The sequence below is a fragment of the Somniosus microcephalus genome, chromosome 11, assembly GCF_052327205.1.
Source record: "Somniosus microcephalus isolate GS21.2 chromosome 11, FLI_Smic_1.0, whole genome shotgun sequence".
NCBI classification, from domain to species: Eukaryota; Metazoa; Chordata; class Chondrichthyes; order Squaliformes; family Somniosidae; genus Somniosus; species Somniosus microcephalus.
This window is the reverse complement of record NC_140997.1, coordinates 2,367,512-2,394,780: the sequence shown is the minus strand read 5'-3', so window position 1 is coordinate 2,394,780 and position 27,269 is coordinate 2,367,512. Positions and strand designations below refer to the sequence as shown.

General features: G+C 50.8%; 1 protein-coding gene across 1 annotated transcript in view; it reads left to right on the top strand.

Annotated features, from left to right (window-relative positions):
- baiap3 (BAI1 associated protein 3) overlaps positions 1-27,269 on the top strand; it is a 296,698-nt gene that overhangs the window by 167,638 nt on the left and 101,791 nt on the right. The window contains 1 exon segment of the mRNA XM_086002220.1: positions 469-552. Coding sequence (XP_085858346.1) covers positions 469-552 — 84 coding nt within the window.

The following is a 27,269-nucleotide window of genomic DNA, read 5'->3' as shown; positions in this document are numbered from 1 at the left end:
CCATTCCTCCCTCTCTCCATTCCTCCCTCTCTCCATTCCTCCCTCTCTCCTTCTGTCCATTCCTCCCTCTCTCCATTCCTCCCTCTCTCCCTCTCTCCATTCCTCCCTCTCTCCCTCCCTCTCTCCCTCCCGCACTCTCTCGCCCTCCTTCACCATGGGTAGCAGAATCTTCTAGGCTCTTTGCCTCACCCATTCGAACTTCCTCTCTAAACCGATCTCCTTCAAACCTCTAACTTTGAAAGTCTCTTCAGAATTGCATGGCCATTCTTTGGGTTTCTCACGAACTATCCCCTCCTGCTTGCAGTCTGCACCAACCCTGGGAAAACCGCACAATGCACACGGGGTCAAGGCCTTATATATATGGCTGTACAATCTCGGAGATTTATGGATCCTCTTTGTAAGCGCAGTCCTTTGTCGGGACTCAGTGTCAATCCCATCTTTTTAATCATTGGTGCTTTGATTCCACAGGCTCTGAAGGAGGAGCTGCGTCTAAACAAATGCTCAACGGAGGAGCTGATCGAGCAGACATACCAGGCCAAAATCCGGCAGCAGGTACCAGACACACACAACCCATTCCAAATATAACACTTGTTAGTTTGTTTCTGGTCAATGTTTTGCTGATCAACATTACTGCTGGGAAACAGGACAGTCCCATTTCAGGGAAACAGTGTCAGCATCAAACACTCCCGGGGCAGGTACAGCACGGGTTAGATACAGAGTAAAGCTCCCTCTACACTGTCCCATCAAACACTCCCAGGGCAGGTACAGCACGGGTTAGATACAGAGTAAAGCTCCCTCTACACTGTCCCATCAAACACTCCCAGGGCAGGTACAGCACGGGTTAGATACAGAGTAAAGCTCCCTCTACACTGTCCCATCAAACACTCCCGGGGCAGGTACAGCACGGGTTAGATACAGAGTAAAGCTCCCTCTACACTGTCCCATCAAACACTCCCAGGGCAGGTACAGCACGGGTTAGATACAGAGTAAAGCTCCCTCTACACTGTCCCATCAAACACTCCCGGGGCAGGTACAGCACGGGTTAGATACAGAGTAAAGCTCCCTCTACACTGTCCCATCAAACACTCCCAGGGCAGGTACAGCACGGGTTAGATGCAGAGTAAAGCTCCCACTACACTGTCCCATCAAACACTCCCAGGGCAGGTACAGCATGGGTTAGATACAGAGTAAAGCTCCCTCTACACTGTCCCATCAAACACTCCCAGGGCAGGTACAGCACGGGTTAGATACAGAGTAAAGCTCCCTCTACACTGTCCCATCAAACACTCCCAGGGCAGGCACAGCACAGGTTAGATACAGAGTAAAACTCCCTCTACACTGTCCCATCAAACACTCCCAGGGCAGGTACAGCACGGGTTAGATACAGAGTAAAACTCCCTCTACACTGTCCCATCAAACACTCCCAGGGCAGGTACAGCACGGGTTAGATACAGAGTAAAGCTCCCTCTACACTGTCCCATCAAACACTCCCGGGGCAGGTACAGCACAGGTTAGATACAGAGTAAAACTCCCTCTACACTGTCCCATCAAACACTCCCAGGGCAGGTACAGCACGGGTTAGATACAGAGTAAAGCTCCCTCTACACTGTCCCATTAAACAATCCCAGGGCAGGTACAGCACGGGTTAGATACAAAGTAAAGCTCCCTCTACACTGTCCCATCAAACACTCCCAGGGCAGGTACAGCACGGGGTTAGATACAGAGTAAAGCTCCCTCTACACTGTCCCATCAAACACTCCCAGGGCAGGTACAGCACGGGTTAGATACAGAGTAAAGCTCCCTCTACACTGTCCCATCAAACACTCCCAGGGCAGGTACAGCACAGGTTAGATACAGAGTAAAGCTCCCTCTACACTGTCCCATCAAACACTCCCGGGGCAGGTACAACACAGGTTAGATACAGAGTAAAGCTCCCTCTACACTGTCCCATCAAACACTCCCGGGGCAGGTACAGCACGGGTTAGATACAGAGTAAAGCTCCCTCTGCACTGTCCCATCAAACACTCCCAGGGCAGGTACAGCACAGGTTAGATACAGAGTAAAGCTCCCTCTCCACTGTCCCATCAAACACTCCCAGGGCAGTTACAGCACGGGTTAGATACAGAGTAAAGCTCCCTCTACACTGTCCCATCAAACACTCCCAGGGCAGGTACAGCATGGGTTAGATACAGAGTAAAGCTCCCTCTGCACTGTCCCATCAAACACTCCCAGGGCAGGTACAGCATGGGTTAGATACAGAGTAAAGCTCCCTCTACACTGTCCCATCAAACACTCCCGGGGCAGGTACAGCACGGGTTAGATACAGAGTAAAGCTCCCTCTGCACTGTCCCATCAAACACTCCCAGGGCAGGTACAGCACAGGTTAGATACTGAGTAAAGCTCCCTCTACACTGTTCCATCAAACACTCCCAGGGCAGGTTCAGCACGGGTTAGATACAGAGTAAAGCTCCCTCTACACTGTCCCATCAAACACTCCCAGGGCAGGTACAGCACGGGTTAGATACAGAGTAAAGCTCCCTCTACACTGTCCCATCAAACACTCCCAGGGCAGGCACAGCACAGGTTAGATACAGAGTAAAACTCCCTCTACACTGTCCCATCAAACACTCCCAGGGCAGGTACAGCACGGGTTAGATACAGAGTAAAACTCCCTCTACACTGTCCCATCAAACACTCCCAGGGCAGGTACAGCACGGGTTAGATACAGAGTAAAGCTCCCTCTACACTGTCCCATTAAACAATCCCAGGGCAGGTACAGCACAGGTTAGATACAGAGTAAAGCTCCCTCTACACTGTCCCATCAAACACTCCCAGGGCAGGTACAGCACGGGTTAGATACAGAGTAAAGCTCCCTCTACACTGTCCCATCAAACACTCCCGGGGCAGGTACAGCAAGGGTTAGATACAGAGTAAAGCTCCCTCTACACTGTCCCATCAAACACTCCCGCGGCAGGTACAGCACAGGTTAGATACAGAGTAAAACTCCCTCTACACTGTCCCATCAAACACTCCCAGGGCAGGAACAGCACGGGTTAGATACAGAGTAAAGCTCCCTCTACACTGTCCCATCAAACACTCCCGGGGCAGGTACAGCACGGGTTAGATACAGAGTAAAGCTCCCTCTACACTGTCCCATCAAACACTCCCAGGGCAGGTACAGCACGGGTTAGATACAAAGTAAAGCTCCCTCCACACTGTCCCATTAAACAATCCCAGGGCAGGTACAGCACGGGTTAGATACAGAGTAAAGCTCCCTCTACACTGTCCTATCAAACACTCCCGGGGCAGGTACAGCACAGGTTAGATACAGAGTAAAGCTCCCTCTACACTGTCCCATCAAACACTCCCAGGGCAGGTACAGCACAGGTTAGATACAGAGTAAAGCTCCCTCTACACTGTCCCATCAAACACTCCCAGGGCAGGTACAGCACGGGTTAGATACAGAGTAAAGCTCCCTCTACACTGTCCCATCAAACACTCCCAGGGCAGGTACAGCACGGGTTAGATACGGAGTAAAGCTCCCTCTACACTGTCCCATCAAACACTCCCAGGGCAGGTACAGCACAGGTTAGATACAGAGTAAAGCTCCCTCTACACTGTCCCATCAAACACTCCCAGGGCAGGTAGAGCACAGGTTAGATACAGAGTAAAGCTCCCTCTACACTGTCCCATCAAACACTCCCAGGGCAGGCACAGCACAGGTTAGATACAGAGTAAAGCTCCCTCTACACTGTCCCATCAAACACTCCCAGGGCAGGTACAGCACAGGTTAGATACAGAGTAAAGCTCCCTCTACACTGTCCCATCAAACACTCCCAGGGCAGGTACAGCACGGGTTAGATACAGAATAAAGCTCCCTCTACCCTGTCCCATCAAACACTCCCAGGGCAGGTACAGCACGGGTTAGATACAGAGTAAAGCTCCCTCTACACTGTCCCATCAAACACTCCCAGGGCAAGGTACAGCACGGGTTAGATACAGAGTAAAGCTCCCTCTACCCTGTCCCATCAAACACTCCCAGGGCAGGTACAGCACGGGTTAGATACTGAGTAAAGCTCCCTCTACACTGTCCCATCACACACTCCCAGGGCAGGTACAGCACGGGTTAGATACAGAGTAAAGCTCCCTCTACACTGTCCCATCACACACTCCCAGGGCAGTACAGCACGGGTTAGATACTGAGTAAAGCTCCCTCTACACTGTCCCATCAAACACTCCCAGGGCAGGTACAGCACGGGTTAGATACAGAGTAAAGCTCCCTCTACACTGTCCCATCAAACACTCCCAGGGCAGGTACAGCACAGGTTAGATACAGAGTAAAGCTCCCTCTACACTGTCCCATCAAACACTCCCGGGGCAGGTACAACACAGGTTAGATACAGAGTAAAGCTCCCTCTACACTGTCCCATCAAACACTCCCGGGGCAGGTACAGCACGGGTTAGATACAGAGTAAAGCTCCCTCTGCACTGTCCCATCAAACACTCCCAGGGCAGGTACAGCACAGGTTAGATACAGAGTAAAGCTCCCTCTCCACTGTCCCATCAAACACTCCCAGGGCAGTTACAGCACGGGTTAGATACAGAGTAAAGCTCCCTCTACACTGTCCCATCAAACACTCCCAGGGCAGGTACAGCATGGGTTAGATACAGAGTAAAGCTCCCTCTGCACTGTCCCATCAAACACTCCCAGGGCAGGTACAGCATGGGTTAGATACAGAGTAAAGCTCCCTCTACACTGTCCCATCAAACACTCCCGGGGCAGGTACAGCACGGGTTAGATACAGAGTAAAGCTCCCTCTGCACTGTCCCATCAAACACTCCCAGGGCAGGTACAGCACAGGTTAGATACTGAGTAAAGCTCCCTCTACACTGTTCCATCAAACACTCCCAGGGCAGGTTCAGCACGGGTTAGATACAGAGTAAAGCTCCCTCTACACTGTCCCATCAAACACTCCCAGGGCAGGTACAGCACGGGTTAGATACAGAGTAAAGCTCCCTCTACACTGTCCCATCAAACACTCCCAGGGCAGGCACAGCACAGGTTAGATACAGAGTAAAACTCCCTCTACACTGTCCCATCAAACACTCCCAGGGCAGGTACAGCACGGGTTAGATACAGAGTAAAACTCCCTCTACACTGTCCCATCAAACACTCCCAGGGCAGGTACAGCACGGGTTAGATACAGAGTAAAGCTCCCTCTACACTGTCCCATTAAACAATCCCAGGGCAGGTACAGCACAGGTTAGATACAGAGTAAAGCTCCCTCTACACTGTCCCATCAAACACTCCCAGGGCAGGTACAGCACGGGTTAGATACAGAGTAAAGCTCCCTCTACACTGTCCCATCAAACACTCCCGGGGCAGGTACAGCAAGGGTTAGATACAGAGTAAAGCTCCCTCTACACTGTCCCATCAAACACTCCCGCGGCAGGTACAGCACAGGTTAGATACAGAGTAAAACTCCCTCTACACTGTCCCATCAAACACTCCCAGGGCAGGAACAGCACGGGTTAGATACAGAGTAAAGCTCCCTCTACACTGTCCCATCAAACACTCCCGGGGCAGGTACAGCACGGGTTAGATACAGAGTAAAGCTCCCTCTACACTGTCCCATCAAACACTCCCAGGGCAGGTACAGCACGGGTTAGATACAAAGTAAAGCTCCCTCCACACTGTCCCCATTAAACAATCCCAGGGCAGGTACAGCACGGGTTAGATACAGAGTAAAGCTCCCTCTACACTGTCCTATCAAACACTCCCGGGGCAGGTACAGCACAGGTTAGATACAGAGTAAAGCTCCCTCTACACTGTCCCATCAAACACTCCAGGGCAGGTACAGCACAGGTTAGATACAGAGTAAAGCTCCCTCTACACTGTCCCATCAAACACTCCCAGGGCAGGTACAGCACGGGTTAGATACAGAGTAAAGCTCCCTCTACACTGTCCCATCAAACACTCCCAGGGCAGGTACAGCACGGGTTAGATACGGAGTAAAGCTCCCTCTACACTGTCCCATCAAACACTCCCAGGGCAGGTACAGCACAGGTTAGATACAGAGTAAAGCTCCCTCTACACTGTCCCATCAAACACTCCCAGGGCAGGTAGAGCACAGGTTAGATACAGAGTAAAGCTCCCTCTACACTGTCCCATCAAACACTCCCAGGGCAGGCACAGCACAGGTTAGATACAGAGTAAAGCTCCCTCTACACTGTCCCATCAAACACTCCCAGGGCAGGTACAGCACAGGTTAGATACAGAGTAAAGCTCCCTCTACACTGTCCCATCAAACACTCCCAGGGCAGGTACAGCACGGGTTAGACACAGAATAAAGCTCCCTCTACCCTGTCCCATCAAACACTCCCAGGGCAGGTACAGCACGGGTTAGATACAGAGTAAAGCTCCCTCTACACTGTCCCATCAAACACTCCCAGGGCAGGTACAGCACGGGTTAGATACAGAGTAAAGCTCCCTCTACCCTGTCCCATCAAACACTCCCAGGGCAGGTACAGCACGGGTTAGATACTGAGTAAAGCTCCCTCTACACTGTCCCATCACACACTCCCAGGGCAGGTACAGCACGGGTTAGATACAGAGTAAAGCTCCCTCTACACTGTCCCATCACACACTCCCAGGGCAGGTACAGCACGGGTTAGATACTGAGTAAAGCTCCCTCTACACTGTCCCATCAAACACTCCCAGGGCAGGTATAGCACGGGTTAGATACACAGTAAAGCTCCCTCTACTCTGTCCCATCAAACACTCCCAGGGCAGGTACAGCATGGGTTAGATACAGAGTAAAGCTCCCTCTACACTGTCCCATCAAACACTCACAGGGCAGGTACAGCACGGGTTAGATACAGAGTAAAGCTTCCTCTACACTGTCCCATCAAACACTCCCAGGGCAGGTACAGTACGGGTTAGATACAGAGTAAAGCTTCCTCTACACTGTCCCATCAAACACTCCCAGGGCAGGTACAGCACGGGTTAGATACAGAGTAAAGCTTCCTCTACACTGTCCCATCAAACACTCCCAGGGCAGGTACAGCACGGGTTAGATAGAGAGTAAAGCTCCCTCTACACTGTCCCATCAAACACTCCCAGGGCAGGTACAGCACGGGTTAGATACAGAGTAAAGCTCCCTCTACACTGTCCCATCAAACACTCCCAGCGCAGGTACAGTACGGGTAAGATACAGAGTAAAGCTCCCTCTACACTGTCCCATCAAACACTCCCAGGGCAGGTACAGCACGGGTTAGATACAGAGTAAAGCTCCCTCTACACTGTCCCATCAAACACTCCCAGGGCAGGTTCAGCACGGGTTAGATACAGAGTAAAGCTCCCTCTACACTGTCCCATCAAACACTCCCAGGGCAGGTACAGCACGGGTTAGATACAGAGTAAAGCTCCCTCTACACTGTCCCATCAAACACTCCCAGGGCAGGCACAGCACAGGTTAGATACAGAGTAAAACTCCCTCTACACTGTCCCATCAAACACTCCCAGGGCAGGTACAGCACGGGTTAAATACAGAGTAAAGCTCCCTCTACACTGTCCCATTAAACAATCCCAGGGCAGGTACAGCACAGGTTAGATACAGAGTAAAGCTCCCTCTACACTGTCCCATCAAACACTCCCAGGGCAGGTACAGCACGGGTTAGATACAGAGTAAAGCTCCCTCTACACTGTCCCATCAAACACTCCCGGGGCAGGTACAGCAAGGGTTAGATACAGAGTAAAGCTCCCTCTACACTGTCCCATCAAACACTCCCGCGGCAGGTACAGCACAGGTTAGATACAGAGTAAAACTCCCTCTACACTGTCCCATCAAACACTCCCAGGGCAGGAACAGCACGGGTTAGATACAGAGTAAAGCTCCCTCTACACTGTCCCATCAAACACTCCCGGGGCAGGTACAGCACGGGTTAGATACAGAGTAAAGCTCCCTCTACACTGTCCCATCAAACACTCCCAGGGCAGGTACAGCACGGGTTAGATACAAAGTAAAGCTCCCTCCACACTGTCCCATTAAACAATCCCAGGGCAGGTACAGCACAGGTTAGATACAGAGTAAAGCTCCCTCTACACTGTCCTATCAAACACTCCCGGGGCAGGTACAGCACAGGTTAGATACAGAGTAAAGCTCCCTCTACACTGTCCCATCAAACACTCCCAGGGCAGGTACAGCACAGGTTAGATACAGAGTAAAGCTCCCTCTACACTGTCCCATCAAACACTCCCAGGGCAGGTACAGCACGGGTTAGATACAGAGTAAAGCTCCCTCTACACTGTCCCATCAAACACTCCCAGGGCAGGTACAGCACGGGTTAGATACGGAGTAAAGCTCCCTCTACACTGTCCCATCAAACACTCCCAGGGCAGGTACAGCACAGGTTAGATACAGAGTAAAGCTCCCTCTACACTGTCCCATCAAACACTCCCAGGGCAGGTAGAGCACAGGTTAGATACAGAGTAAAGCTCCCTCTACACTGTCCCATCAAACACTCCCAGGGCAGGCACAGCACAGGTTAGATACAGAGTAAAGCTCCCTCTACACTGTCCCATCAAACACTCCCAAGGCAGGTACAGCACAGGTTAGATACAGAGTAAAGCTCCCTCTACACTGTCCCATCAAACACTCCCAGGGCAGGTACAGCACGGGTTAGATACAGAATAAAGCTCCCTCTACCCTGTCCCATCAAACACTCCCAGGGCAGGTACAGCACGGGTTAGATACAGAGTAAAGCTCCCTCTACACTGTCCCATCAAACACTCCCAGGGCAGGTACAGCACGGGTTAGATACAGAGTAAAGCTCCCTCTACCCTGTCCCATCAAACACTCCCAGGGCAGGTACAGCACGGGTTAGATACTGAGTAAAGCTCCCTCTACACTGTCCCATCACACACTCCCAGGGCAGGTACAGCACGGGTTAGATACTGAGTAAAGCTCCCTCTACACTGTCCCATCAAACACTCCCAGGGCAGGTATAGCACGGGTTAGATACACAGTAAAGCTCCCTCTACTCTGTCCCATCAAACACTCCCAGGGCAGGTACAGCATGGGTTAGATACAGAGTAAAGCTCCCTCTACACTGTCCCATCAAACACTCACAGGGCAGGTACAGCACGGGTTAGATACAGAGTAAAGCTTCCTCTACACTGTCCCATCAAACACTCCCAGGGCAGGTACAGTACGGGTTAGATACAGAGTAAAGCTCCCTCTACACTGTCCCATCAAACACTCCCAGGGCAGGTACAGCACGGGTTAGATACAGAGTAAAGCTCCCTCTACACTGTCCCATCAAACACTCCCAGGGCAGGTACAGCACGGGTTAGATACAGAGTAAAGCTTCCTCTACACTGTCCCATCAAACACTCCCAGGGCAGGTACAGCACGGGTTAGATACAGAGTAAAGCTTCCTCTACACTGTCCCATCAAACACTCCCAGGGCAGGTACAGCACGGGTTAGATAGAGAGTAAAGCTCCCTCTACACTGTCCCATCAAACACTCCCAGGGCAGGTACAGCACGGGTTAGATACAGAGTAAAGCTCCCTCTACACTGTCCCATCAAACACTCCCAGCGCAGGTACAGTACGGGTAAGATACAGAGTAAAGCTCCCTCTACACTGTCCCATCAAACACTCCCAGGGCAGGTACAGCAAGGGTTAGATACAGAGTAAAGCTCCCTCTACACTGTCCCATCAAACACTCCCAGGGCAGGTACAGCACGGGTTAGATACAGAGTAAAGCTCCCTCTACACTGTCCCATCAAACACTCCCAGGGCAGGTACAGCACGGGTTAGATACAGAGTAAAGCTCCCTCTACACTGTCCCATCAAACACTCCCAGGGCAGGTACAGCACGGGTTAGATACAGAGTAAAGCTCCCTCTACACTGTCCCATCAAACACTCCCAGGGCAGGTACAGCACGGGTCAGATACAGAGTAATGCTCCCTCTACACTGTCCCATCAAACACTCCCAGGGCAGGTACAGCACGGGTTAGATACAGAGTAAAGCTCCCTCTACACTGTCCCATTAAACACTCTCGGGAAGATTGATTGGAGGCGGATTGGAAGCGGGTTCGGGACCCGCTGCCAATCTTTTTGATTTTGCCAGCATTCCCACCTCCAAACCCGACCCCTGAGCATCGGCAAAATCGCGCCCATAATATCCGCTCCTCTCAGCAGATTCTCCCGCTCTTTATATCCGCTCCTCTCAGCAGATTCTCCGCTCTTTATATCCGCTCCTCTCAGCAGATTCTCCGCTCTTTATATCCGCTCCTCTCAGCAGATTCTCCGCTCTTTATATCCGCTGCTCTCAGTAGATTCTCCCGCTCTTTATATCCGCTCCTATCAGCAGATTCTCCGCTCTTTATACCCGCTCCTCTCAGCAGATTCTCCGCTCTTTATATCCGCTCCTCTCAGCAGATTCTCCCGCTCTTTATATCCGCTCCTCTCAGCAGATTCTCCGCCCTTTATATCCGCCCCTCTCAGTAGATTCTCCGCTCTTTATATCCGCTCCTCTCAGCAGATTCTCCGCTCTTTATATCCGCTCCTCTCAGCAGATTCTCCGCTCTTTATATCCGCTCCTCTCAGCAGATTCTCCGCTCTTTATATCCGCTCCTCTCAGCAGATTCTCCGCTCTTTATATCCGCTGCTCTCAGTAGATTCTCCCGCTCTTTATATCCGCTGCTCTCAGTAGATTCTCCCGCTCTTTATACCCGCTCCTCTCAGCAGATTCTCCGCTCTTTATATCCGCTCCTCTCAGTAGATTCTCCGCTCTTTATATCCGCCCCTCTCAGCAGATTCTCCCGCTCTTTATACCCGCTCCTCTCAGCAGATTCTCCCACTCTTTATATCCGCTCCTCTCAGCAGATTCTCCCTCTCTTTATACCCGCTCCTCTCAGCAGATTCTCCGCTCTTTACATCCGCTCCTCTCAGTAGATTCTCCCGCTCTTTATACCCGCTCCTCTCAGCAGATTCTCCCGCTCTTTATACCCGCTCCTCTCAGCAGATTCTCCGCTCTTTATATCCGTCCCTCTCAGTAGATTCTCCCGCTCTTTATATCCGCTCCTCTCAGCAGCTTCTCCGCTCTTTATATCCGCCCCTCTCAGCAGATTCTCCGCTCTTTATATCCGCTCCTCTCAGCAGATTCTCCGCTCTTTATATCCGCTCCTCTCAGTAGATTCTCCCACTCTTTATATCCGCTCCTCTCAGCAGATTCTCCCTCTCTTTATACCCGCTCCTCTCAGCAGATTCTCCGCTCTCTTTATATCCGCTCCTCTCAGCAGCTTCTCCCACTCTTTATATCCGCTCCTCTCAGCAGATTCTCCCTCTCTTTATACCCGCTCCTCTCAGCAGATTCTCCGCTCTTTATATCCGCTCCTCTCAGTAGATTCTCCCGCTCTTTATACCCGCTCCTCTCAGCAGATTCTCCCGCTCTTTATATCCGCCCCTCTCAGCAGATTCTCCCGCTCTTTATATCCACTCCTCTCAGCAGATTCTCCGCTCTTTATATCCGCTCCTCTCAGCAGATTCTCCCGCTCTTTATATCCGCTCCTCTCAGCAGATTCTCCGCTCTTTATATCCGCTCCTCTCAGCAGATTCTCCGCTCTTTATATCCGCTCCTCTCAGCAGATTCTCCGCTCTTTATATCCGCTCCTCTCAGCAGATTCTCCGCTCTTTATATCCGCTCCTCTCAGCAGATTCTCCGCTCTTTATATCCGCTCCTCTCAGCAGATTCTCCGCACTTTATATCCGCTGCTCTCAGTAGATTCTCCCGCTCTTTATATCCGCTCCTATCAGCAGATTCTCCGCTCTTTATACCCGCTCCTCTCAGCAGATTCTCCGCTCTTTATATCCGCTCCTCTCAGCAGATTCTCCCGCTCTTTATATCCGCTCCTCTCAGCAGATTCTCCGCTCTTTATATCCGCCCCTCTCAGTAGATTCTCCGCTCTTTATATCCGCTCCTCTCAGCAGATTCTCCGCTCTTTATATCCGCTCCTCTCAGCAGATTCTCCGCTCTTTATATCCGCTCCTCTCAGCAGATTCTCCGCTCTTTATATCCGCTCCTCTCAGCAGATTCTCCGCTCTTTATATCCGCTGCTCTCAGTAGATTCTCCCGCTCTTTATATCCGCTGCTCTCAGTAGATTCTCCCGCTCTTTATACCCGCTCCTCTCAGCAGATTCTCCGCTCTTTATATCCGCTCCTCTCAGTAGATTCTCCGCTCTTTATATCCGCCCCTCTCAGCAGATTCTCCCGCTCTTTATACCCGCTCCTCTCAGCAGATTCTCCCACTCTTTATATCCGCTCCTCTCAGCAGATTCTCCCTCTCTTTATACCCGCTCCTCTCAGCAGATTCTCCGCTCTTCACATCCGCTCCTCTCAGTAGATTCTCCCGCTCTTTATACCCGCTCCTCTCAGCAGATTCTCCCGCTCTTTATACCCGCTCCTCTCAGCAGATTCTCCGCTCTTTATATCCGTCCCTCTCAGTAGATTCTCCCGCTCTTTATATCCGCTCCTCTCAGCAGCTTCTCCGCTCTTTATATCCGCCCCTCTCAGCAGATTCTCCGCTCTTTATATCCGCTCCTCTCAGCAGATTCTCCGCTCTTTATATCCGCTCCTCTCAGTAGATTCTCCCACTCTTTATATCCGCTCTTCTCAGCAGATTCTCCCTCTCTTTATACCCGCTCCTCTCAGCAGATTCTCCGCTCTCTTTATATCCGCTCCTCTCAGCAGCTTCTCCCACTCTTTATATCCGCTCCTCTCAGCAGATTCTCCCTCTCTTTATACCCGCTCCTCTCAGCAGATTCTCCGCTCTTTATATCCGCTCCTCTCAGTAGATTCTCCCGCTCTTTATACCCGCTCCTCTCAGCAGATTCTCCCGCTCTTTATATCCGCCCCTCTCAGCAGATTCTCCCGCTCTTTATATCCACTCCTCTCAGCAGATTCTCCGCTCTTTATATCCGCTCCTCTCAGCAGATTCTCCCGCTCTTTATATCCGCTCCTCTCAGCAGATTCTCCGCTCTTTATATCCGCTCCTCTCAGCAGATTCTCCGCTCTTTATATCCGCTCCTCTCAGCAGATTCTCCGCTCTTTATATCCGCTCCTCTCAGCAGATTCTCCGCTCTTTATATCCGCTCCTCTCAGCAGATTCTCCGCTCTTTATATCCGCTCCTCTCAGCAGATTCTCCGCTCTTTATATCCGCTGCTCTCAGGAGATTCTCCCGCTCTTTATATCCGCTCCTATCAGCAGATTCTCCGCTCTTTATACCCGCTCCTCTCAGCAGATTCTCCCGCTCTTTATATCCGCTCCTCTCAGCAGATTCTCCGCTCTTTATATCCGCCCCTCTCAGTAGATTCTCCGCTCTTTATATCCGCTCCTCTCAGCAGATTCTCCGCTCTTTATATCCGCTCCTCTCAGCAGATTCTCCGCTCTTTATATCCGCTCCTCTCAGCAGATTCTCCCGCTCTTTATATCCGCTCCTCTCAGCAGATTCTCCGCTCTTTATATCCGCCCCTCTCAGTAGATTCTCCGCTCTTTATATCCGCTCCTCTCAGCAGATTCTCCGCTCTTTATATCCGCTCCTCTCAGCAGATTCTCCGCTCTTTATATCCGCTCCTCTCAGCAGATTCTCCGCTCTTTATATCCGCTCCTCTCAGCAGATTCTCCGCTCTTTATATCCGCTGCTCTCAGTAGATTCTCCCGCTCTTTATATCCGCTGCTCTCAGTAGATTCTCCCGCTCTTTATACCCGCTCCTCTCAGCAGATTCTCCGCTCTTTATATCCGCTCCTCTCAGTAGATTCTCCGCTCTTTATATCCGCCCCGCTCAGCAGATTCTCCCGCTCTTTATACCCGCTCCTCTCAGCAGATTCTCCCACTCTTTATATCCGCTCCTCTCAGCAGATTCTCCCTCTCTTTATACCCGCTCCTCTCAGCAGATTCTCCGCTCTTTACATCCGCTCCTCTCAGTAGATTCTCCCGCTCTTTATACCCGCTCCTCTCAGCAGATTCTCCCGCTCTTTATACCCGCTCCTCTCAGCAGATTCTCCGCTCTTTATATCCGTCCCTCTCAGTAGATTCTCCCGCTCTTTATATCCGCTCCTCTCAGCAGCTTCTCCGCTCTTTATATCCGCCCCTCTCAGCAGATTCTCCGCTCTTTATATCCGCTCCTCTCAGCAGATTCTCCGCTCTTTATATCCGCTCCTCTCAGTAGATTCTCCCACTCTTTATATCCGCTCCTCTCAGCAGATTCTCCCTCTCTTTATACCCGCTCCTCTCAGCAGATTCTCCGCTCTCTTTATATCCGCTCCTCTCAGCAGCTTCTCCCACTCTTTATATCCGCTCCTCTCAGCAGATTCTCCCTCTCTTTATACCCGCTCCTCTCAGCAGATTCTCCGCTCTTTATATCCGCTCCTCTCAGTAGATTCTCCCGCTCTTTATACCCGCTCCTCTCAGCAGATTCTCCCGCTCTTTATATCCGCCCCTCTCAGCAGATTCTCCCGCTCTTTATATCCACTCCTCTCAGCAGATTCTCCGCTCTTTATATCCGCTCCTCTCAGCAGATTCTCCCGCTCTTTATATCCGCTCCTCTCAGCAGATTCTCCGCTCTTTATATCCGCTCCTCTCAGCAGATTCTCCGCTCTTTATATCCGCTCCTCTCAGCAGATTCTCCGCTCTTTATATCCGCTCCTCTCAGCAGATTCTCCGCTCTTTATATCCGCTCCTCTCAGCAGATTCTCCGCTCTTTATATCCGCTCCTCTCAGCAGATTCTCCGCTCTTTATATCCGCTCCTCTCAGCAGATTCTCCCGCTCTTTATATCCGCTCCTCTCAGCAGATTCTCCCGCTCTTTATATCCGCTCCTCTCAGCAGATTCTCCGCTCTTTATATCCGCTCCTCTCAGCAGATTCTCCGCTCTTTATATCCGCTCCTCTCAGCAGATTCTCCCGCTCTTTATATCCGCTCCTCTCAGCAGATTCTCCGCTCTTTATATCCGCCCCTCTCAGCAGATTCTCCCGCTCTTTATATCCGCTCCTCTCAGCAGATTCTCCGCTCTTTATATCCGCTCCTCTCAGCAGATTCTCCGCTCTTTATATCCGCTCCTCTCAGCAGATTCTCCCGCTCTTTATATCCGCCCCTCTCAGCAGATACTCCCGCTCTTTATACCCGCTCCTCTCAGCAGATTCTCCGCTCTTTATATCCGCTCCTCTCAGCAGATTCTCCCGCTCTTTATATCCGCCCCCTCATTAGATTCTCCGCTCTTTATATCCGCTCCTCTCAGCAGATTCTCCGCTCTGTATATCCGCTCCTCTCAGCAGATTTTCCCGCTCTTTATATCCGCTCCTCTCAGCAGATTCTCCGCTCTTTATATCCGCTCCTCTCAGCAGATTCTCCCGCTCTTTATATCCGCTCCTCTCAGCAGATTCTGCGCTCTTTATATCCGCTCCTCTCAGCAGATTCTCCGCTCTTTATATCCGCTCCTCTCAGCAGATTCTCCCGCTCTTTATATCCGCTCCTCTCAGCAGATTCTCCGCTCTTTATATCCGCTCCTCTCAGCAGATTCTCCGCTCTTTATATCCGCTCCTCTCAGCAGATTCTCCGCTCTTTATATCCGCTCCTCTCAGTAGATTCTCCGCTCTTTATATCCGCTCCTCTCAGGAGATTCTCCGCTCTTTATATCCGCTCCTCTCAGCAGATTCTCCGCTCTTTATATCCGCCCCTCTCAGCAGATTCTCTGCTCTTTATATCCGCTCCTCTCAGTAGATTCTCCGCTCTTTATATCCGCTCCTCTCAGTAGATTCTCCGCTCTTTATATCCGCTCCTCTCAGTAGATTCTCCGCTCTTTATATCCGCTCCTCTCAGCAGATTCTCCGCTCTTTATATCCGCTCCTCTCAGTAGATTCTCTGCTCTTTATATCCGCTCCTCTCAGCAGATTCTCCGCTCTTTATATCCGCTCCTCTCAGCAGATTCTCCGCTCTTTATATCCGCTCCTCTCAGCAGATTCTCCGCTCTTTATACCCGCTCCTCTCAGCAGATTCTCCGCTCTTTATATCCGCTCCTCTCAGCAGATTCTCCGCTCTTTATATCCGCTCCTCTCAGCAGATTCTCCGCTCTTTATATCCGCTCCTCTCAGTAGATTCTCCGCTCTTTATATCCGCTCCTCTCAGTAGATTCTCCGCTCTTTATATCCGCTCCTCTCAGCAGATTCTCCGCTCTTTATATCCGCTCCTCTCAGCCGATTCTCCGCTCTGTATACCCGCTCCTCTCAGTAGATTCTCCGCTCTTTATATCCGCTCCTCTCAGCAGATTCTCCGCTCTTTATATCCGCTCCTCTCAGTAGATTCTCCGCTCTTTATATCCGCTCCTCTCAGTAGATTCTCCGCTCTTTATATCCGCTCCTCTCAGCAGATTCTCCGCTCTTTATATCCGCTCCTCTCAGCAGATTCTCCGCTCTTTATATCCGCTCCTCTCAGCACATTCTCCCGCTCTTTATATCCGCTCCTCTCAGCAGATTCTCCGCTCTTTATATCCGCTCCTCTCAGCAGATTCTCCACTCTTTATATCCGCTCCTCTCAGCAGATTCTCCGCTCTTTATATCCGCTCCTCTCAGCAGATTCTCCGCTCTTTATATCCGCTCCTCTCAGCAGATTCTCCACTCTTTATATCCGCTCCTCTCAGCAGATTCTCCGCTCTTTATATCCGCTCCTCTCAGTAGATTCTCCCGCTCTTTATATCCGCTCCTCTCAGCAGATTCTCCCGCTCTTTATATCCGCTCCTCTCAGCAGATTCTCCGCTCTTTATATCCGCTACTCTCAGCAGATTCTCCACTCTTTATATCCGCTCCTCTCAGCAGATTCTCCGCTCTTTATATCCGCTCCTCTCAGCAGATTCTCCGCTCTTTATATCCGCTCCTCTCAGCAGATTCTCCCGCTCTTTATATCCGCTCCTCTCAGCAGATTCTCCGCTCTTTATATCCGCTCCCCTCATTAGATTCTCCCGCTCTTTATATCCGCCCCTCTCAGCAGATTCTCCCGCTCCTTATATCCGCTCCTCTCAGCAGATTCTCCGCTCTTTATATCCGCTCCTCTCAGCAGATTCTCCGCTCTTTATATCCGCTCCTCTCAGCAGATTCTCCCGCTCTTTATATCCGCTCCTCTCAGCAGATTCTCCCGCTCTTTATATCCGCTCCTCTCAGCAGATTCTCCCGCTCTTTATATCCGCTCCTCTCAGTAGATTCTCCGCTCTTTATATCCGCTCCTCTCAGCAGATTCTCCGCTCTTTATATCCGCTCCTCTCAGCAGATTCTCCGCTCTTTATATCCGCTCCTCTCAGTAGATTCTCCGCTCTTTATATCCGCTCCTCTCAGCAGATTCTCCGCTCTTTATATCCGCCCCTCTCAGCAGATTCTCCGCTCTTTATATCCGCTCCTCTCAGCAGATTCTCCGCTCTTTATATCCGCTCCTCTCAGCAGATTCTCCGCTCTTTATATCCGCTCCTCTCAGCAGATTCTCCGCTCTTTATATCCGCTCCTCTCAGCAGATTCTCCCGCTCTTTATATCCGCTCCTCTCAGCAGATTCTCCGCTCTTTATATCCGCTCCTCTCAGTAGATTCTCCGCTCTTTATATCCGCTCCTCTCAGCAGATTCTCCCGCTCTTTATATCCGCCCCTCTCAGTAGATTCTCCCGCTCTTTATATCCGCTCCTCTCAGCAGATTCTCCGCTCTTTATATCCGCTCCTCTCAGCAGATTCTCCCGCTCTTTATATCCGCTCCTCTCAGCAGATTCTCCGCTCTTTATATCCGCTCCTCTCAGCAGATTCTCCGCTCTTTATATCCGCTCCTCTCAGTAGATTCTCCGCTCTTTATATCCGCCCCTCTCAGCAGATTCTCCCGGTCTTTATACCCGCTCCTCTCAGCAGATTCTCCGCTCTTTATATCCGCTCCTCTCAGCAGATTCTCCCGCTCTTTATATCCGCTGCTCTCAGCAGATTCTCCCGCTCTTTATATCCGCTCCTCTCAGCAGATTCTCCGCTCTTTATATCCGCTCTCAGTAGATTCTCCGCTCTTTATATCCGCTCCTCTCAGCAGATTCTCCGCTCTTTATATCCGTGCCTCTCAGTAGATTCTCCCTCTCTTTATATCCGCTCCTCTCAGCAGATTCTCCCTCTCTTTATATCCGCTCCTCTCAGCAGATTCTCCCGCTCTTTATCTCCGCTCCTCTCAGCAGATTCTCCCGCTCTTTATATCCGCTCCTCTCAGCAGATTCTCCCTCTCTTTATATCCGCTCCTCTCAGCAGATTCTCCCGCTCTTTATATCCGCTCCTCTCAGTAGATTCTCCGCTCTTTATATCCGCCCCTCTCAGCAGATTCTCCGCTCTTTATATCCGCTGCTCTCAGCAGATTCTCCCGCTCTTTATATCCGCTCCTCTCAGTAGATTCTCCGCTCTTTATATCCGCCCCTCTCAGCAGATTCTCCGCTCTTTATATCCGCTCCTCTCAGCAGATTCTCCCGCTCTTTATATCCGCTCCTCTCAGCAGATTCTCCGCTCTTTATATACGCTCCTCTCAGTAGATTCTCCGCTCTTTATATCCGCTCCTCTCAGCAGATTCTCCCGCTCTTTATACCCGCTCCTCTCAGTAGATTCTCCCGCTCTTTATATCCGCTCCTCTCAGCAGATTCTCCGCTCTTTATATCCGTCCCTCTCAGTAGATTCTCCCGCTCTTTATATCCGCTCCTCTCAGCAGCTTCTCCGCTCTTTATATCCGCCCCTCTCAGCAGATTCTCCGCTCTTTATATCCGCTCCTCTCAGCAGATTCTCCGCCCTTTATATCCGCTCCTCTCAGTAGATTCTCCCACTCTTTATATCCGCTCCTCTCAGCAGATTCTCCCTCTCTTTATACCCGCTCCTCTCAGCAGATTCTCCGCTCTCTTTATATCCGCTCCTCTCAGCAGCTTCTCCCACTCTTTATATCCGCTCCTCTCAGCAGATTCTCCCTCTCTTTATACCCGCTCCTCTCAGCAGATTCTCCGCTCTTTATATCCGCTCCTCTCAGTAGATTCTCCCGCTCTTTATACCCGCTCCTCTCAGCAGATTCTCCCGCTCTTTATATCCGCCCCTCTCAGCAGATTCTCCCGCTCTTTATATCCACTCCTCTCAGCAGATTCTCCGCTCTTTATATCCGCTCCTCTCAGCAGATTCTCCCGCTCTTTATATCCGCTCCTCTCAGCAGATTCTCCGCTCTTTATATCCGCTCCTCTCAGCAGATTCTCCGCTCTTTATATCCGCTCCTCTCAGCAGATTCTCCGCTCTTTATATCCGCTCCTCTCAGCAGATTCTCCGCTCTTTATATCCGCTCCTCTCAGCAGATTCTCCGCTCTTTATATCCGCTCCTCTCAGCAGATTCTCCGCTCTTTATATCCGCTCCTCTCAGCAGATTCTCCCGCTCTTTATATCCGCTCCTCTCAGCAGATTCTCCCGCTCTTTATATCCGCTCCTCTCAGCAGATTCTCCGCTCTTTATATCCGCTCCTCTCAGCAGATTCTCCGCTCTTTATATCCGCTCCTCTCAGCAGATTCTCCCGCTCTTTATATCCGCTCCTCTCAGCAGATTCTCCGCTCTTTATATCCGCCCCTCTCAGCAGATTCTCCCGCTCTTTATATCCGCTCCTCTCAGCAGATACTCCGCTCTTTATATCCGCTCCTCTCAGCAGATTCTCCGCTCTTTATATCCGCTCCTCTCAGCAGATTCTCCCGCTCTTTATATCCGCCCCTCTCAGCAGATACTCCCGCTCTTTATACCCGCTCCTCTCAGCAGATTCTCCGCTCTTTATATCCGCTCCTCTCAGCAGATTCTCCCGCTCTTTATATCCGCCCCTCTCATTAGATTCTCCGCTCTTTATATCCGCTCCTCTCAGCAGATTCTCCGCTCTGTATATCCGCTCCTCTCAGCAGATTCTCCCGCTCTTTATATCCGCTCCTCTCAGCAGATTCTCCGCTCTTTATATCCGCTCCTCTCAGCAGATTCTCCCGCTCTTTATATCCGCTCCTCTCAGCAGATTCTCCGCTCTTTATATCCGCTCCTCTCAGCAGATTCTCCCGCTCTTTATATCCGCTCCTCTCAGCAGATTCTCCGCTCTTTATATCCGCTCCTCTCAGCAGATTCTCCGCTCTTTATATCCGCTCCTCTCAGCAGATTCTCCGCTCTTTATATCCGCTCCTCTCAGTAGATTCTCCGCTCTTTATATCCGCTCCTCTCAGGAGATTCTCCGCTCTTTATATCCGCTCCTCTCAGCAGATTCTCCGCTCTTTATATCCGCCCCTCTCAGCAGATTCTCTGCTCTTTATATCCGCTCCTCTCAGTAGATTCTCCGCTCTTTATATCCGCTCCTCTCAGTAGATTCTCCGCTCTTTATATCCGCTCCTCTCAGTAGATTCTCCGCTCTTTATATCCGCTCCTCTCAGCAGATTCTCCGCTCTTTATATCCGCTCCTCTCAGTAGATTCTCTGCTCTTTATATCCGCTCCTCTCAGCAGATTCTCCGCTCTTTATATCCGCTCCTCTCAGCAGATTCTCCGCTCTTTATATCCGCTCCTCTCAGCAGATTCTCCGCTCTTTATACCCGCTCCTCTCAGCAGATTCTCCGCTCTTTATATCCGCTCCTCTCAGCAGATTCTCCGCTCTTTATATCCGCTCCTCTCAGCAGATTCTCCGCTCTTTATATCCGCTCCTCTCAGTAGATTCTCCGCTCTTTATATCCGCTCCTCTCAGTAGATTCTCCGCTCTTTATATCCGCTCCTCTCAGCAGATTCTCCGCTCTTTATATCCGCTCCTCTCAGCCGATTCTCCGCTCTGTATACCCGCTCCTCTCAGTAGATTCTCCGCTCTTTATATCCGCTCCTCTCAGCAGATTCTCCGCTCTTTATATCCGCTCCTCTCAGTAGATTCTCCGCTCTTTATATCCGCTCCTCTCAGTAGATTCTCCGCTCTTTATATCCGCTCCTCTCAGCAGATTCTCCGCTCTTTATAGCCGCTCCTCTCAGCAGATTCTCCGCTCTTTATATCCGCTCCTCTCAGCACATTCTCCCGCTCTTTATATCCGCTCCTCTCAGCAGATTCTCCGCTCTTTATATCCGCTCCTCTCAGCAGATTCTCCACTCTTTATATCCGCTCCTCTCAGCAGATTCTCCGCTCTTTATATCCGCTCCTCTCAGCAGATTCTCCGCTCTTTATATCCGCTCCTCTCAGCAGATTCTCCACTCTTTATATCCGCTCCTCTCAGCAGATTCTCCGCTCTTTATATCCGCTCCTCTCAGTAGATTCTCCCGCTCTTTATATCCGCTCCTCTCAGCAGATTCTCCCGCTCTTTATATCCGCTCCTCTCAGCAGATTCTCCGCTCTTTATATCCGCTACTCTCAGCAGATTCTCCACTCTTTATATCCGCTCCTCTCAGCAGATTCTCCGCTCTTTATATCCGCTCCTCTCAGCAGATTCTCCGCTCTTTATATCCGCTCCTCTCAGCAGATTCTCCCGCTCTTTATATCCGCTCCTCTCAGCAGATTCTCCGCTCTTTATATCCGCTCCCCTCATTAGATTCTCCCGCTCTTTATATCCGCCCCTCTCAGCAGATTCTGCCGCTCTTTATATCCGCTCCTCTCAGCAGATTCTCCGCTCTTTCTATCCGCTCCTCTCAGCAGATTCTCCGCTCTTTATATCCGCTCCTCTCAGCAGATTCTCCCGCTCTTTATATCCGCTCCTCTCAGCAGATTCTCCCGCTCTTTATATCCGCTCCTCTCAGCAGATTCTCCCGCTCTTTATATCCGCTCCTCTCAGTAGATTCTCCGCTCTTTATATCCGCTCCTCTCAGCAGATTCTCCGCTCTTTATATCCGCTCCTCTCAGCAGATTCTCCGCTCTTTATATCCGCTCCTCTCAGTAGATTCTCCGCTCTTTATATCCGCTCCTCTCAGCAGATTCTCCGCTCTTTATATCCGCCCCTCTCAGCAGATTCTCCGCTCTTTATATCCGCTCCTCTCAGCAGATTCTCCGCTCTTTATATCCGCTCCTCTCAGCAGATTCTCCGCTCTTTATATCCGCTCCTCTCAGCAGATTCTCCGCTCTTTATATCCGCTCCTCTCAGCAGATTCTCCCGCTCTTTATATCCGCTCCTCTCAGCAGATTCTCCGCTCTTTATATCCGCTCCTCTCAGCAGATTCTCCCGCTCTTTATATCCGCTCCTCTCAGCAGATTCTCCGCTCTTTATATCCGCTCCTCTCAGTAGATTCTCCGCTCTTTATATCCGCTCCTCTCAGCAGATTCTCCCGCTCTTTATATCCGCCCCTCTCAGTAGATTCTCCCGCTCTTTATATCCGCTCCTCTCAGCAGATTCTCCGCTCTTTATATCCGCTCCTCTCAGCAGATTCTCCCGCTCTTTATATCCGCTCCTCTCAGCAGATTCTCCGCTCTTTATATCCGCTCCTCTCAGCAGATTCTCCGCTCTTTATATCCGCTCCTCTCAGTAGATTCTCCGCTCTTTATATCCGCCCCTCTCAGCAGATTCTCCCGGTCTTTATACCCGCTCCTCTCAGCAGATTCTCCGCTCTTTATATCCGCTCCTCTCAGCAGATTCTCCCGCTCTTTATATCCGCTGCTCTCAGCAGATTCTCCCGCTCTTTATATCCGCTCCTCTCAGCAGATTCTCCGCTCTTTATATCCGCTCTCAGTAGATTCTCCGCTCTTTATATCCGCTCCTCTCAGCAGATTCTCCCGCTCTTTATATCCGCTCCTCTCAGCAGATTCTCCGCTCTTTATACCCGCTCCTCTCAGCAGATTCTCCCGCTCTTTATATCCGCTCCTCTCAGCAGATTCTCCGCTCTTTATACCCGCTCCTCTCAGCAGATTCTCCGCTCTTTATATCCGCTCCTCTCAGCAGATTCTCCGCTCTTTATATCCGTGCCTCTCAGTAGATTCTCCCTCTCTTTCCGCTCCTCTCAGCAGATTCTCCCTCTCTTTATATCCGCTCCTCTCAGCAGATTCTCCCGCTCTTTATATCCGCTCCTCTCAGCAGATTCTCCCGCTCTTTATATCCGCTCCTCTGAGCAGATTCTCCCCTCTCTTTATATCCGCTCCTCTTCAGCAGATTCTCCCGCTCTTTATATCCGCTCCTCTCAGTACGATTCTCCGCTCTTTATATCAGCCCCCTCTCAGCAGATTCTCCGCTCTTTATATCCGCTGCTCTCAGCAGATTCTCCCGCTCTTTATATCCGCTCCTCTCAGTAGATTCTCCGCTCTTTATATCCGCCCCTCTCAGCAGATTCTCCGCTCTTTATATCCGCTCCTCTCAGCAGATTCTCCCGCTCTTTATATCCGCTCCTCTCAGCAGATTCTCCGCTCTTTATATCCGCTCCTCTCAGTAGATTCTCCGCTCTTTATATCCGCTCCTCTCAGCAGATTCTCCCGCTCTTTATACCCGCTCCTCTCAGTAGATTCTCCCGCTCTTTATATCCGCTCCTCTCAGTAGATTCTCCCGCTCTTTTTGTTTCCGCTCCTCTCAGTAGATTCTCCCGCTCTTTATATCCGCTCCTCTCAGTAGATTCTCTGCTCTTTATATCCGCTCCTCTCAGCAGATTCTCCCGCTCTTTATATCCGCTCCTCTCAGCAGATTCTCCCGCTCTTTATATCCGCTCCTCTCAGCAGATTCTCCCGCTCTTTATATCCGCTCCTCTCAGCAGATTCTCCGCTCTTTATATCCGCTCCTCTCAGCAGATTCTCCCGCTCTTTATATCCGCTCCTCTCAGCAGATTCTCCGCTCTTTATACCCGCTCCTCTCAGCAGATTCTCCGCTCTTTATATCCGCTCCTCTCAGCAGATTCTCCGCTCTTTATATCTGCTCCTCTCAGCAGATTCTCTGCTCTTTATATCCGCTCCTCTCAGTAGATTCTCCCGCTCTTTATATCGGCCCCTCTCAGCAGATTCTCCCGCTCTTTATACCCGCCCCTCTCAGCAGATTCTCCCGCTCTTTATATCCGCTCCTCTCAGCAGATTCTCCGCTCTTTATATCCGCTCCTCTCAGCAGATTCTCCGCTCTTTATATCCGCTCCTCTCAGCAGATTCTCCCGCTCTTTATATCCGCTCCTCTCAGCAGATTCTCCCGCTCTTTATATCCACTCCTCTCAGCAGATTCTCCGCTCTTTATATCCGCTCCTCTCAGCAGATTCTCCCGCTCTTTATATCCGCTCCTCTCAGCAGATTCTCCGCTCTTTATATCCGCTCCTCTCAGCAGATTCTCCCGCTCTTTATATCCACTCCTCTCAGTAGATTCTCCCGCTCTTTATATCCGCCCCTCTCAGCAGATTCTCCCGCTCTTTATATCCGCTCCTCTCAGTAGATTCTCCCGCTCTTAACATCCGCCCCTCTCAGTAGATTCTCCCGCTCTTTATATCCGCTCCTCTCAGCAGATTCTCCCGCTCTTTATATCCGCTCCTCTCAGCAGATTCTCCGCTCTTTATATCCGCCCCTCTCAGTAGATTCTCCCGCTCTTTATATCCGCTCCTCTCAGTAGATTCTCCCGCTCTTTATATCCGCTCCTCTCAGCAGATTCTCCGCTCTTTATATCCGCTCCTCTCAGCAGATTCTCCCGCTCTTTATATCCGCTCCTCTCAGTAGATTCTCCCGCTCTTTATATCCGCTCCTCTCAGTAGATTCTCCCGCTCTTTATATCCGCTCCTCTCAGCAGATTCTCCCGCTCTTTATATCCGCTCCTCTCAGTAGATTCTCCGCTCTTCATATCCGCCCCTCTCAGCAGATTCTCCCGCTCTTTATATCCGCTCCTCTCAGCAGATTCTCCGCTCTTTATATCCGCTCCTCTCAGCAGATTCTCCGCTCTTTATATCCGCTCCTCTCAGCAGATTCTCCCGCTCTTTATATCCGCTCCTCTCAACAGATTCTCCCGCTCTTTATATCCGCCCCTCTCAGTAGATTCTCCCGCTCTTTATATCCGCTCCTCTCAGCAGATTCTCCCGCTCTTTATATCCGCTCCTCTCAGCAGATTCTCCGCTCTTTATATCCGCTCCTCTCAGCAGATTCTCCGCTCTTTATATCCGCTCCTCTCAGCAGAGTCTCCCACTCTTTATATCCGCTCCTCTCAGTAGATTCTCCGCTCTTTATATCCGCTCCTCTCAGCAGATTCTCCCTCTCTTTATATCCGCTCCTCTCAGTAGATTCTCCGCTCTTTATATCCGCTCCTCTCAGCAGATTCTCCCACTCTTTATATCCGCTCCTCTCAGCAGATTCTCCGCTCTCTATATCCGCTCCTCTCAGTAGATTCTCCGCTCTTTATATCCGCTCCTCTCAGCAGATTCTCCGCTCTTTATATCCGCTCCTCTCAGCAGATTCTCCGCTCTTTATATCCGCCCCTCTCAGTAGATTCTCCGCTCTTTATATCCGCTCCTCTCAGCAGATTCTCCGCTCTTTATATCCGCCCCTCTCAGCAGATTCTCCCGCTCTTTATATCCGCTCCTCTCAGCAGATTCTCCCGCTCTTTATATCCGCCCCTCTCAGCAGATTCTCCGCTCTTTATATCCGCCCCTCTCAGTAGATTCTCCGCTCTTTATATCCGCTCCTCTCAGCAGATTCTCCGCTCTTTATATCCGCTCCTCTCAGCAGATTCTCCGCTCTTTATATCCGCCCCTCTCAGCAGATTCTCCCGCTCTTTATATCCACTCCTCTCAGTAGATTCTCCCGCTCTTTATATCCGCTCCTCTCAGCAGATTCTCCGCTCTTTATATCCGCCCCTCTCAGCAGATTCTCCGCTCTGTATATCCGCTCCTCTCAGTAGATTCTCCGCTCTTTATATCCGCTCCTCTCAGCAGATTCTCCGCTCTTTATATCCGCTCCTCTCAGCAGATTCTCCGCTCTTTATATCCGCTCCTCTCAGCAGATTCCCCGCTCTTTATATCCGCTCCTCTCAGCAGATTCTCCCGCTCTTTATATCCGCTCCTCTCAGTAGATTCTCCGCTCTTTATATCCGCTCCTCTCAGCAGATTCTCCGCTCTTTATATCCGCTCCTGTCAGCAGATTCTCCGCTCTTTATATCCGCCCCTCTCAGTAGATTCTCCGCTCTTTATATCCGCTCCTCTCAGCAGATTCTCCGCTCTTTATATCCGCTCCTCTCAGCAGATTCTCCGCTCTTTATATCCGCCCCTCTCAGCAGATTCTCCCGCTCTTTATATCCGCTCCTCTCAGTAGATTCTCCGCTCTTTATATCCGCTCCTCTCAGTAGATTCTCCGCTCTTTATATCCGCTCCTCTCAGCAGATTCTCCCGCTCTTTATATCCGCTCCTCTCAGCAGATTCTCCGCTCTTTATATCCGCCCCTCTCAGCAGATTCTCCGCTCTGTATATCCGCTCCTCTCAGCAGATTCTCCGCTCTTTATATCCGCTCCTCTCAGCAGATTCTCCGCTCTTTATATCCGCTCCTCTCAGCAGATTCTCCGCTCTTTATATCCGCTCCTCTCAGCAGATTCTCCCGCTCTGTATATCCGCTCCTCTCAGCAGATTCTCCGCTCTTTATATCCGCTCCTCTCAGTAGATTCTCCCGCTCTTTATATCCGCTCCTCTCAGTAGATTCTCCCGCTCTTTATATCCGCCCCTCTCAGCAGATTCTCCGCTCTTTATATCCGCCCCTCTCAGCAGATTCTCCGCTCTTTATATCCGCTCCTCTCAGCAGATTCTCCCGCTCTTTATATCCGCTCCTCTCAGCAGATTCTCCGCTCTTTATATCCGCTCCTCTCAGCAGATTCTCCCGCTCTTTATATCCGCTCCTCTCAGTAGATTCTCCGCTCTTTATATCTGCTCCTCTCAGCAGATTCTCCGCTCTTTATATCCGCTCCTCTCAGTAGATTCTCCGCTCTTTATATCCGCTCCTCTCAGCAGATTCTCCCACTCTTTATATCCGCTCCTCTCAGCAGATTCTCCCGCTCTTTATATCCGCTCCTCTCAGCAGATTCTCCCTCTCTTTATATCCGCTCCTCTCAGTAGATTCTCCCGCTCTTTATACCCGCTCCTCTCAGCAGATTCTCCCACTCTTTATACCCGCTCCTCTCAGCAGATTCTCCGCTCTTTATATCCGCTCCTCTCAGCAGATTCTCCCGCTCTTTATATCCGCTCCTCTCAGCAGATTCTCCGCTCTTTATATCCGCTCCTCTCAGCAGATTCTCCGCTCTTTATATCCGCTCCTCTCAGTAGATT